The 11,606-nt window shown below is 45.1% G+C and overlaps 2 protein-coding genes across 2 annotated transcripts in view; one reads left to right on the top strand and one right to left on the bottom strand.

Moving 5' to 3' along the window:
* Window positions 1–13: 13 nt before the first annotated feature.
* SNX30 (sorting nexin family member 30) overlaps window positions 14–11,606 on the bottom strand; it is a 67,262-nt gene continuing 55,669 nt past the window's right edge. Inside the window, exons 8-9 of the mRNA XM_017728329.1 lie at window positions 1,757–1,842; window positions 14–616 (exon numbers count right to left, since the gene is read on the bottom strand). Of these exons, the coding sequence (XP_017583818.1) occupies window positions 565–616; window positions 1,757–1,842 (138 nt within the window). The 3' untranslated portion in view covers window positions 14–564. The remainder of the gene's footprint in view (window positions 617–1,756; window positions 1,843–11,606) is intronic.
* Window positions 5,197–11,606, top strand: part of SLC46A2 (solute carrier family 46 member 2) — an 11,106-nt gene continuing 4,696 nt past the window's right edge. The window contains exons 1-2 of the mRNA XM_008629162.2: window positions 5,197–8,611; window positions 10,157–10,240. Of these exons, the coding sequence (XP_008627384.1) occupies window positions 7,300–8,611; window positions 10,157–10,240 (1,396 nt within the window). The 5' untranslated portion in view covers window positions 5,197–7,299. The remainder of the gene's footprint in view (window positions 8,612–10,156; window positions 10,241–11,606) is intronic.

The raw sequence follows: 11,606 nt of genomic DNA on the forward strand, positions 1-11,606 counted from the left end.
GCGTGCACTTGACACGACCCTCAACTGTGTCCTGTTGGTCTTCAGCAAACAAGAGTGTCTCAGGTCCTGCAATGACTCGTGTTAGCAGTCTGTCAGGAGGTGAGTGTAGCTCGCAGTCCTCCTTTCAAGAGCATCACTGGTTCTTGGCTGCTGACCAAGGTACAAAGCCATGCTGAAATGGGTAAAGTGGCTGGGAGATGTCTCCTGATTGCCCACATTCTGTTTAAGCAGGAGCTTTGAAACCATTGCCCAGAAATGCAGAGGTGATAGGGGGAAGAAGCAGTGCTGCTCTCAACCACTTCAGCACAATGGGGCGTAAAAGCAAAGCTTTAGTTCAGCAAAGCCTTGAATATTCCAGAATGCTGGAATGAAATGGCAAGGAAATAGCAAACACTAGTAACAGTCACTGTCTTGCCACACAGTTTAAAATTTACATTTGTGCATGTATGTGTATTTATATTTATCTGTGCTTGTTAGACACTGAAGAAATGCAGCCTGTAAAAAAGTTAGCAGCAGCAATATTGCTGGAAAGCTGCCTGGACTTTCTTGCTTCCCTAGGGCCCTTTACCCAACGCCCCTCTTCAACTCCAAAATTTCCTGCAGATGCAACAGGATCCTTCAAAGAAAGGAGAAGAAATGCAGCATTTAAGTCCCTTAAATGTCTTTTTCAATGTCTTTTTATACATGTACTGGAGCCCTAAGAACACAGAGAATCTGCCAAGGCTGTTCATTCACTAGCTGCCTGGGAGGGTGCTAGTTAACATTCTCCAAAGCAGTATGCACCGTCTAAATGAGCTTTCTCCAGAGCCTGGAGCTTTCTCCTGGAGCACTTTGATGCAGAGCTGTGGGCCTGGGGAACTCCAGACACATCTTCCCTGTGTTTTGAGTGGAGGTGACACCTCTGCATGGGTAGCAGAGCCTCAGCAGCATTTGCTGCTTTCTGAGTAAGGCTTCTCCAGCACCAGGACTGCAGCTTGGCCGCCCAGCCACAATTCTGCTCTCTTGTCTGAAGATTACACCACTGATGCCATTTTTTCACTGGTGCCCTGAATCAAAATGGGTAGGGACATGCTCCTCCACAGCCTCCCAGCCACCCTCACGGAGGATGCTGGTGCCTTTCCCTTCTGTCCCAGGGACCTCTCCACCCTGCCAGCTCAAAACAAGCTGGATAATTAGCCAGGTGTGGCTGCAGCACATGTTATAAACAGGGTTATCCATATTATTTGCTGTGCCTTGTTGCACAAGTTGTCTGGAAATCCTCATCTGGCATTGGAGTCTGTTTGCAGTGAGACAGTGATAGGCACTGCCCCGCAACCTTGTAGCCCAAAACCACTTCTGGGTGGGCTCTGCAGCCACCACCACCTGTGCTGAGGGGCTTGCGAGTGGCCCACAGAGGATCAGATGGTGCTCTGTAACCAAGGAGAGCTTGTTATTGAGTTTCCTGTGGTTTTAATTTCTGAGCTGCAGAGGCTGAGTAAACACCCCCCACTTGAAGAGCTCCCATATGGATAAAAGGGTGGTAAGGCTTAGAAATGTCACTGAGTGTGCAGCAGTACCTGCAGCTTTTGGGTTGTGTATGCCACTCTTTGGTTTTTGCTTTTTCTTTTTGATGAACGACTGTGACAAATGACAGGATGTTCTGAATAAAATAGCATGGAAAATTTAAACCTCAAAATGACTAAAACCATAGCCAATTTCTGTGCCCAGGACCCAGCCCAGGAAAGTAAACAGACAGAGGTTGTGAGGAGTGAGTTACCATCTGCTTGCTCTGGGATCTCTGAATATCTGGGATATCACTGAGGGCTTACTGCAGGTGATGGCTTCAGCATTATCTTCATGTGCCTGAAAAACAGAAATTTAACCAGGCAAAGAGCTAACTTGAGATCTGTCATGTGCACCAGGCAAAGGTGTCTCCAGAAGATATAAAGAAATATTTTACCTTCCCTGAAATATATTTTACCCCTCTCCTGAAAAAGCACTATGCCGTACGGAAAGCATAAATGCAGAGCCTGTATCTTTATGCATTTATGATGCTTTTGATGGTTTCCACCTCTCAGCCAGGAAAATGGGGTGGATTCTTCCCTTTTGTCTCCACTGTCCTGATGTCCTCTGCCAGCTACTCTTCTTACTTCTTGCCAAGTCTCAGGTTATGGAGAGATAAACATTTCTTCTAATTGTACCTGGCTAGGGCTGAGTTACTTAGCTAAGGTCCAGTCAGACCAGAAAAATCAGCCCTGCCCTTTCCTTTCCTTTCCTTTCCTTTCCTTTCCTTTCCTTTCCTTTCCTTTCCTTTCCTTTCCTTTCCTTTCCTTTCCTTTCCTTTCCTTTCCTTTCCTTTCCTTTCCTTTCCTTTCCTTTCCTTTCCTTTCCTTTCCTTTCCTTTCCTTTCCTTTCCTTTCCTTTCCTTTCCTTTCCTTTCCTTTCCTTTCCTTTCCTTTCCTTTCCTTTCCTTTCCTTTCCTTTCCTTTCCTTTCCTTTCACCTGGCTAGGGCTGAGTTACTTAGCTAAGGTCCAGTCAGACCAGAAAAATCAGCCCTGCCCTTTCCTTTCCTTTCCTTTCCTTTCCTTTCCTTTCCTTTCCTTTCCTCCCTTCACTCCTAAGGATAGGTGATTTACTATTTCTTTCTCCTCCTTTATTCTGCCGTATTATTCTTTACATTATGCTCTGTTTATTATCTTCCTCTAATTCATGTTGACACTTACCACCCAGATCCTCTCCAAATTTATAAATCCCAAGTCAAATTCTACAGAGATTTTATTCACCCTTAATGTTTTTTGCAAACATTGTTATTTAAATGTTTTTGTAGGCTTTTTGGTACCAATTCACCATTGCCAAAAGTCTTCCAGACCCAAACAAAAAAAAAGTAGACCAGCAAAATTATTTCGAAATGGCTTTGGAGAGCACTTAGGATGAGGAAAGCAGTTTTTGGGTTTGAATCAAGTTTTTATATATTAATGTTTGTAGTTCATTCAGTAGCGAAATTTTTTAATAATCATGCTTTTGCTATAGCTGTTTCATTTTTCCAGACTATCCACTTTTATACAACATAGGATTGCTTAAGCTGTAGTGCTAGGATAGTTTATTTCATTCCATTTGTCAAGGCCATTGCTGCCTGCACACTCTTAAACTTTGCAGTGCTTCTGTTCCAAACACATATATACCTTGGCAACAATTTTTAAAAAGACATGAATATAAATGAAAAGGAGGATGGGCACACAAACTAAAAATTTTGTTTAGTGCAAGGATTATATGGGGCTTATCTAAGAGCAACGGCAGGATTTGTTCTGTGGTCCAGCGGATCAGGCAGACATCAGGTACTGCAAGAAGCCTTTTTTCCTGCTTCCATGGAGAGGATTAATGTTAAGGCATACAGTTAGCTGTCAGAACTATTAATTGCCCAAGTTCCTCAAGCTGAAGGGAAAAAAGTCAACTCAGCCAAAAGCATCTGTCAAAGGATGGTGTATTTTTGTTTTCAGCAGGGAATAGGCCCACAGGAGACTCCAACAAGGTAAGCAGAAAATTCTGAATGGAGAAAAATAGAGAAAACCATGATGACTGGTAGTACAAGCAAGGAAATGTGTAGGTGTCTGGTGCTGCTTGGTCAGCCAGCGACCGTCCTGAAGGACAACTGGACAGTGCTGCCATTCCCAGCCCCTTGCTGCTCTCCTGTGTTGTTCTCAAAGTGGTGGTGAAGCGGCAGAGAGTGCCAGCCTTTACCAGAGGAGGGCTGGCAGGTCTCCCTACCCTTGTGGGGGGTCACCCCTCCCCACCATGCTTCCTGGCAGTGGTCCCCATGAGGTCTCTCCATAGAGCAAATCCCCTCTCCAGCTTTTTCATGGCCTGCACACCACCCTGGACTTTGCTCATGAGTAGCAGCAGGTGAGGCCTCAAGGCACGGGGCAAAAGGCACCCGTGTGCTCCCAATGCCTGTGGCCTGTGCGTCCTTTTCCTCCCAGGAGAAGCAGAGGAGAGCAGATGTCTCCATAGATGATCCCAACATGTCTGATGGTGCTGCAACTCCCAAGTGCCAGACTGCTGGCCCAGAGGTCTCGGTGCCTGAGGCACCTCCAGGTGCACCTATAAGGGCATGGGCCTGTATTTTATTACAGTGATGGTGCACTTACCACCTGTTGTGCCACAGACACTGGCACCAGCCCTGTGAGTTCCCAAACAACCTTGATGTTGTTTCTCAGAGCCACAAAACAAGGCTGCTAAGTGGCTTTTTACATTGTCCAGGCATTAGCTTCCACCATCAGTGGCTCTGGATCCAAGACAACTGCCCTTGACTAGGATGCCACATCCCTGTGGCGATGCTTTGGTCACTTATGATGAAGTATTTTCCAAAGGAAAATCGGCCATCACTAAGACAGATGCTTCTCCCCAGTGTTTTCAATCAGCTCTCCCTCTCCCTGGGGCTGTGATGGGGCTGCAGCTCCATCCAGGCTCAGACCCAGGCACTTTACAGCTCCTAGTCATGTTTCCTCACTTTGCCACTGCCACAAAGCCACAGTGTGCAAGAAGATGATCTGCACACACCAAGTAACCATCCAGAGGAGGAGTTACAGAGCCAATTTACCACCTTGGAGGCGAAATGCCTTGCCAGAAGGGGATTGTAAATCACAGATCTCATTAGCAGGCTTAGAGAGGAGGAAGATGAAGGGGGCTTACTTGCCCACATTGGATTGCAGTCCAGGATGTCAAAAGGACCTTTTCAGACAAGGAATGCTGAAGACAAAGTTCCAGAATGCTGGTACTTGCCTAGCCCAGGTCCCTCAGCATACTGAATTCCCTACAGCAACTCTGTTCAGAAAGAAAAAGGGATGTAACTGTCCTAAATGGAAAAGAAACATAAATAGAAACAGCAGTACTGCACATGAAGGCAAAACATCACCACAGGGAAACATCAAACACCTCTGGTTTGGCCAGGCTGAAAAACATTGAAGAGTTGGTAAAACCTGTTCTGACCCTGCCTCTATGGGCCTCCAGATAAGACCACTCTGGAGGGAAATTCCCTGAAACAATGTGTTCGTTTTCCAGCAGGCTACACCATTGCATTTGTTATTAAGATAGTCTCTGATTCTGTAGGTACATTTTTCTTAAATGTCAAGGGCAACTCTCTTAAGGCTCCATTACATTTATGCTGCATTAACGTGTTTTAAAACAGATGCAAATGTCCCTATAAATATCAGTAATATAAGAATAGAGCCCTCTGAAAAATTACTAGAGAATAGGAATCTTGAAGACTTTGTGGCATCAAATGAATATGGGATTTGTGAAAATTGCTTTTCAGTGGTAAATATTTTGGAGCCTGAGCTAAACTCTTACTTTAGCACTTACTGCTTTGCAATTACTGACATGGAAAAATATCCTTCCACTTGAACTAGTTCTAAAAAGTAGATTTAATGTGAGTGACCACACAGAATAGCCTGGAAATATAGATGTAATTCATGAGATCACTAGTAACATTTAGCACAGTTCATTATCTGTCTAGGCCTGAACAGTGTTGGCTGAATAAGCCAAGCAGTCTGTATATGCAATCAAGTGTAGAGCAAAAATACGCTTCCAGTAGGAGTTGAGCATATCTGCAGTGTCTTGAGCACACTGACTGTAACATACCTCTGCACTCCAATTTAATTCCTTTGCACCAGACCCCACGTCCCACACTGAAGCTTGAATGAAACAAGTAATTTATCTCTCCTTGTAATTCTGGTGGGAGACACAAGGCTTCCTGGGTGAAGCAAAATGTGGCCATTTCTTTGGTTGCATTTGTTGCTTAAACTGGTCACAGGCTTATCCATTGGGGTTTTCAGTAAGGCTGTCTGGAATTTCCATCCTCTGAAAATATTTCAGGGTTTGCTGAAAAAAAATTGTCCCAGTTGTCCATAAAACCTGAAGAACCTAGACACCTTTTTCAGCTAATCTGGGGAAAAGGAAAAAAAGACAACTGTTGGAACAACACACATAATTTACAGCTGGCTAAGAGTCCTTTGGTCTAACAAAAAAACAAATTCTCTGATGAAAATGAAATTTTCTAGAGCAAATCATTCTAGCAGGCAATTCCCCACTCCTTTCCCTGTTAGATATTGGGTCTTTCTTCCTTTAATCAAAATACAAGCCAAAAATTATTGCACAACCAAACAGAGTGAAAAAAAGACTCTTGAGCCATGGCATTGAGTAAATGTCACCTGAATCAACGAAGAGTCCAACAGATGGAGGTTTTAACATTGCTTTTCCAAATTAATCATTAATTTACTTTTTAAAGTAATGACCATAAATCTTCTTAGAACAGATTGTTATTCTGCCTGTTATGATTCATTAAACCAGTACAAAATGAGATCAGTTAAGATAGCATTTTTGAGACTGCCCAATATCCTCCAAGCACTTCCTGCAGCTGGGACTGCAAGCATTGTCCTTGGAGCTGGCAGCCTGCTTCCACCATGTCCTGGTCCGAGAGCTTCTTGTGCCTCTGGCTAGCAGCACTGCCGTGCCCACGCGGCCCTCCTTGAGTGGGTTGTTTCACCTGCCCCTTGGGCAGCAGCAAAATTGGAAGCTGACATCAAGCTACAAAGCTTGAGAGTCTGTGGCAATAAGCACCTGCAGAGATGCACAGCCATCTCCCCCAGGAGCTAGGGCTGGAAAACTCTTCTCCAGAGGCAGACTCTCACCCACCTCTGCCTGCAGCTGAACTGGCTGATTACTGGGACACAGCAGTCACTGATGCCTTTGGATGAACTGGGACTTCTCTCAACTGCTTGGAAATTCCCACACTGTAAAGCCAAGGGATGCAGCAAGCAGAGTGGCAGCCATAGGAGACAGGCTAACAAAAATAGAACTTTTCCCTTTTAATTTCTCTTTGGTGTAATTTCCGGACTGCATTATTGAAACAACAATGACATAAGGGGCATGATGCAGCAACAGGGAAAACAGGAGCAGGAAAAAGCGAAAGAGTCAATGACATATTTGTGTACACAAAAGAAAAATGAGGTGGCAGTAAGGGAAATTCACAAATTACCTGATAAAAAGGCACATAGCCATCCCCTGCCCCCACAACCACTCTTGAGAGTCCTGTGATACATTAAGTATACCAAAAGGAGAAAAAAAACCCAAAAAGTCAACAAACAAAAAACAAACCACCACCCCAAATTACAGCAATTACTTGACTGGGCATTTTCACTTCCTACTCTGTGAGAGAGAAATTCCCCAGGTCATCTGACCTCTGTTGAAACCACACCAGGAAGAGGAGCAGCAGCAGTCACCAAGTGCAGGGCGTTCTCTGGCTGTACAAAAGCCTCCCATGTATGAGCCAGAGCTCAGAGCAGCACAGGGATGTGCAGGTGTGTGTACACATAGCAAGGCGAGGTGCAAATATCCTCCCAGCCAGATCATCTCTTCCACAATTCTCCGATCCTGTGCAGCCTGGCAGACCTTTTATTTTTCCTTTTGCTGCTTGTTTCCAAACATGCCTCCAGAGCAGAGCTTCTGAGGAGCTGTTTCCTCACGTGCATCTCCCTGAAAGCAGCTCTCTCCAAGAAGACGTGGTGGCTAGCAGCATGGTGGGGATAGCAGCAATGAGGACGTGGATTGAACCAGTGGTCGCGGGTTCCCAAGTGGCCAGTGCCTTCTACGACACAGCACTGCTGCTGGTGGTGAAGAACTACTACAATCTGACCAACAGCACTGCTCCCTCCCATGCCGTGGAAGATGCTCAGCAGAAGGCTGTATCTAATTTTTATATCATCTACAACCTAGTTCTGGGCCTGAGCCCACTGGTGTCAGCCTATGGCTTGTCCAAGCTGGGGGACAGGATACATCGGAAGATCCCCATCTGCTTCCCTCTTCTTGGTTATATGGGCTCCAAAACTCTCCTGTTGCTCCTGATCTTGCTGGACTGGCCAGTGGAGGTGATGTATGGGGCTGCTGCCTTCAATGGGCTGACTGGAGGCTTCACCACACTTTGGGCAGGCATCATGGCTCTGGGATCCCTGGGGTCGTCTGAGAGCAAGAGGTCTCTGCGGCTCATCATTATTGAACTGGTGTACGGCCTCGCTGGCTTTCTGGGAAGCATGGCATCTGGCTACCTCTTTGTTGGCTTCAGTGACCGCTATCGAGAAGGCACCGTGCTGGTGTGCTGCAGCATTGCTTGCTATGCTTTCTGTCTCCTCTACAGCATTTTTGTCCTCACAGTCCCCAAGCCAGCAGCTTCCTGCCCAGCCAAAGCCAAGAGTGCAGAGGAGGTGGGTGGTCAGCTACCTGAAGCAGCAGCAGCAGGGAGTTCCCAACCGTCAGAGGGCAGCATCTCCACTCCAGTATCCCCCTCAAAACTCATCATCATCCTGCTGTTTGTGGCAGCAATCCTCTATGACCTTGCTGTGGTTGGCGCAATGAACGTGCTCCCACTGTTCTTGCTCAGGGAACCTTTAAGTTGGAATGCTGTGGAGATTGGCCATGGCAACGCTGCTGGGTACGTGATCTTCATTACCAGTTTCCTAGGGGTACTCGTGTTCTCCAGATACTTGAGGGACATTACCATGATCATGATTGGAGTAGCATCGTTCAGTGCTGGCATCCTCATCATGGCCTTCGTGCAGTGGACGTTCCTGTTCTACATTGGTGAGTTGAACAGCCACTCACATGAGTAAATACACCCTGGGACAGGGGTGTTTCAACATCACTGGAAGAGCTTTTTGCTTTGCTTCATGACAAGTTTGCAAGCAGGGAGTTAGGCAGACCATCACATGGGCAATTTGCAGGAGAGCATTCTTATTACTCCTCTTTCCCCACATTTCCCTTTGTACTCTTAAGACTCAGCACTCTACAATATTCTGAGGAGGCATACACTCCTGCCAAGGATTAGTTTAAGGCCCACTGACTTGCAATTCATCTGCTGGTCACAGACCAGGTCTGAGCAGAAAGATGTTCACACTCAGGGGGACTGGGAATTGTTGCTGACTCCCTGTACTGGTAGGACCACATCACTGCATCAGTAGGAAGCACTTCCTTCACTTCTGAGGTAAGGCTTCAGGCCACAACAGAAACAAAATGGCAACGGCTTCCTATTAAGTGAACACCTTAAGATGTGATTTATTTTTGTCATATGAAGGCACTTATGGCTGCTGGGAAACTCAGTGAAACACTGGAGGTGTAAACTATCACAATAATGTAGTTTACAAATCCCACAGTGTACATAAATTACTAAGGGACAGGTAACAATAGATGGGGCAGCATCCCATGATAAAGGAAAGGCAAGTTTATTTTTGAGAGTTACCCTATGACAAAACACAGAAAACAAAACCCAGGAACTGCATTCATTGTGGCGGAGCTATCTCACAGAGTATTGTCTATTGCATGGCTTTAAGGTTTTGCTTCTGAAAGTGAGAAATAAATGGAGAAAAATGTCCTGAAGTGATTTTTCTGTCTGTCCCTACAGGGAATGGGAAATAGAAAATTAAATGAATTTGTTCTAAAGGGAAAAATGATACGATATTGTATTTGTGTACTAAGCCAAACACTGAGTAAAAATTTTAAGAGATTTTGTTTGTTTAGGCAATCAAGCTGGGGAATAAAAGATAAAAAAATTAAGTTGCTTACTAATTAGGCTCATCTTGAACATGAAGACATGCTGCTATGCAGTGTGTAGGATGCTTATTCCCTGAATTGCAGATGCATATTGGTACACCAGACATGGACCAGGTCTTCACTGAGGTTGGTTCTGCTGACAGGAAAGTAATTCCAGCTCCCTATAAATTTTCACAGTAGAGACAGGCTAGAATACTGCAAGACAGAAGCACCAAGATACAAGATAGATGTAGATGTTCCTGTCAAGACTGTGTAGCACAGGGGGCTTTCTCTGCATGTTACCACTTAAACCATCATCCTCACTACCTCAAAGGAGAGTGAGGAACCCATCTATGCTGGGATGTCTGGCTGAGAACAAGAGACCATGTCTAGTTTGGGCAAAGTATCTCTGCTAATGGGAGCAATAGGTGGCTTATCTGCCTTGGATGAAGTGAAACCTACCTCTTTTTAGCACTCAGCAGATGAGAAGAGGTGAAGCAAGGTGCCTGCCCAAGCCAGAGGCATGTAATCTTCAAAAGCAATGGTTGTGTTGGGTGACAAAGAGGTACTGGTGATAACTCAAAATTCATTGCATTACAGCACGGGCAGTGATGCTCTTTGCCCTCATCCCTTTACCAACCATCAGGTCCATGTTGTCCAAGCATGTTGAAGGATCATCCTATGGTGAGTATTTTGGTTACCTTACCAATCAAAACCCCCTGAAATCCCTTTATTCTGCTTAGAGTACAAAGAGAAGGGTAAGTTATTGCTGCAATCTGTGCTTTGTGTAATAATACCAGAACACATGATACCACAAACAGGAAGGGAGAAGCAGAGAAACTGGCTGGACTAGATTCTCACATCCAATCTTCTCGTCCTTGGTTGCATCATCATTTATCCACAGAATTTTCAGCACATACTTCAAAAGATTACAATCCGTGCATAGTTCAAAGGCAGGGAAAATAGCTGAGGTGCTGCTTAAAAACACAGTACTGCAGGGAGAACCAAGAAAAGCAGGACATTGAGTTGAAGCAGTGTGATGGACACACCATTTTATATCTGGCTTCTTTTACTTTCAGTTTTGGGAAGGATGGATTTTTTCATCTTTTTTTCAGTTATGCTCTCTAAACATTTCTTCAAGTTCTTGGCAGTTTGTTCCTGACAGACCTGATTTAACTACAAGTAATAACCTTTATATAAAAATTGACCTTTTTTGGAACAGCAGCAGGAAACTTTTCCATTAATATATGTATTACAAATTAATAAAATGTATTTTACAACAGCATATTGAAGCCTACTATTTTTACCCCAATGAGCTAGATTTAGACACAAGAGACAGGACTGGCCATTCATTCAAACGGCACTACAGGCCCACAACTGCTCATACCTCCTCCAGACATGTTCCCTCAGCCATCCTTCACATCCTTCTCCTTTCTGCCATATGAACATGAGACTGCACTGTCACCAGTTAATTCCTATTTCTTGTGCTCCGTCAACATCCACCACAGCAAAATCATCTACCTGCCACAAGCAGCACAGCTCACAACCCAAATTAATCACTAGAAATCAAACATTTTTAACCTCCCCCTTGAGCCATACGGGCTGCACGTGACAACAGCATCAGTCCAGACCTCGAGTAGGACCCTGCAGCAGAGCAGCCCTTGCCTTCTGGTGGCAGTCTCATCTCCTTAGCTGGTAGCTGCTGGTGCTGAGTGGCTGCAGAAGGCTGCCTGGGCAGCAGGCTCAGCACACAGCCCTGACCTTGCCCCCTGTCTGCATGTCCCAGCAGGGCTGGGTTACTTCCCCTTCACTCATATATCATGACAGAAACCCTCCAGTAAAGAGTGGTTTCAACTAGAATTCAGTTTCTACCATTCTTCCACATGAAACATCATACAAATGACACACACATCCCTATTTCAGGCATTATTATAATTTTAACCCTGTGAACTACTTTTCTGGCCTAGGCCAGAAGCAGACCCTGACTAAAATTTCTCCTGTCCTGAAGATGTTAGTCTAGACTACTCTTCTACCTCCTAGGAGAAGGAAC

The sequence above is a fragment of the Corvus brachyrhynchos genome, unplaced genomic scaffold (assembly GCF_000691975.1).
Source record: "Corvus brachyrhynchos isolate BGI_N302 unplaced genomic scaffold, ASM69197v1 scaffold90, whole genome shotgun sequence".
Lineage (NCBI taxonomy): Eukaryota > Metazoa > Chordata > Aves > Passeriformes > Corvidae > Corvus > Corvus brachyrhynchos.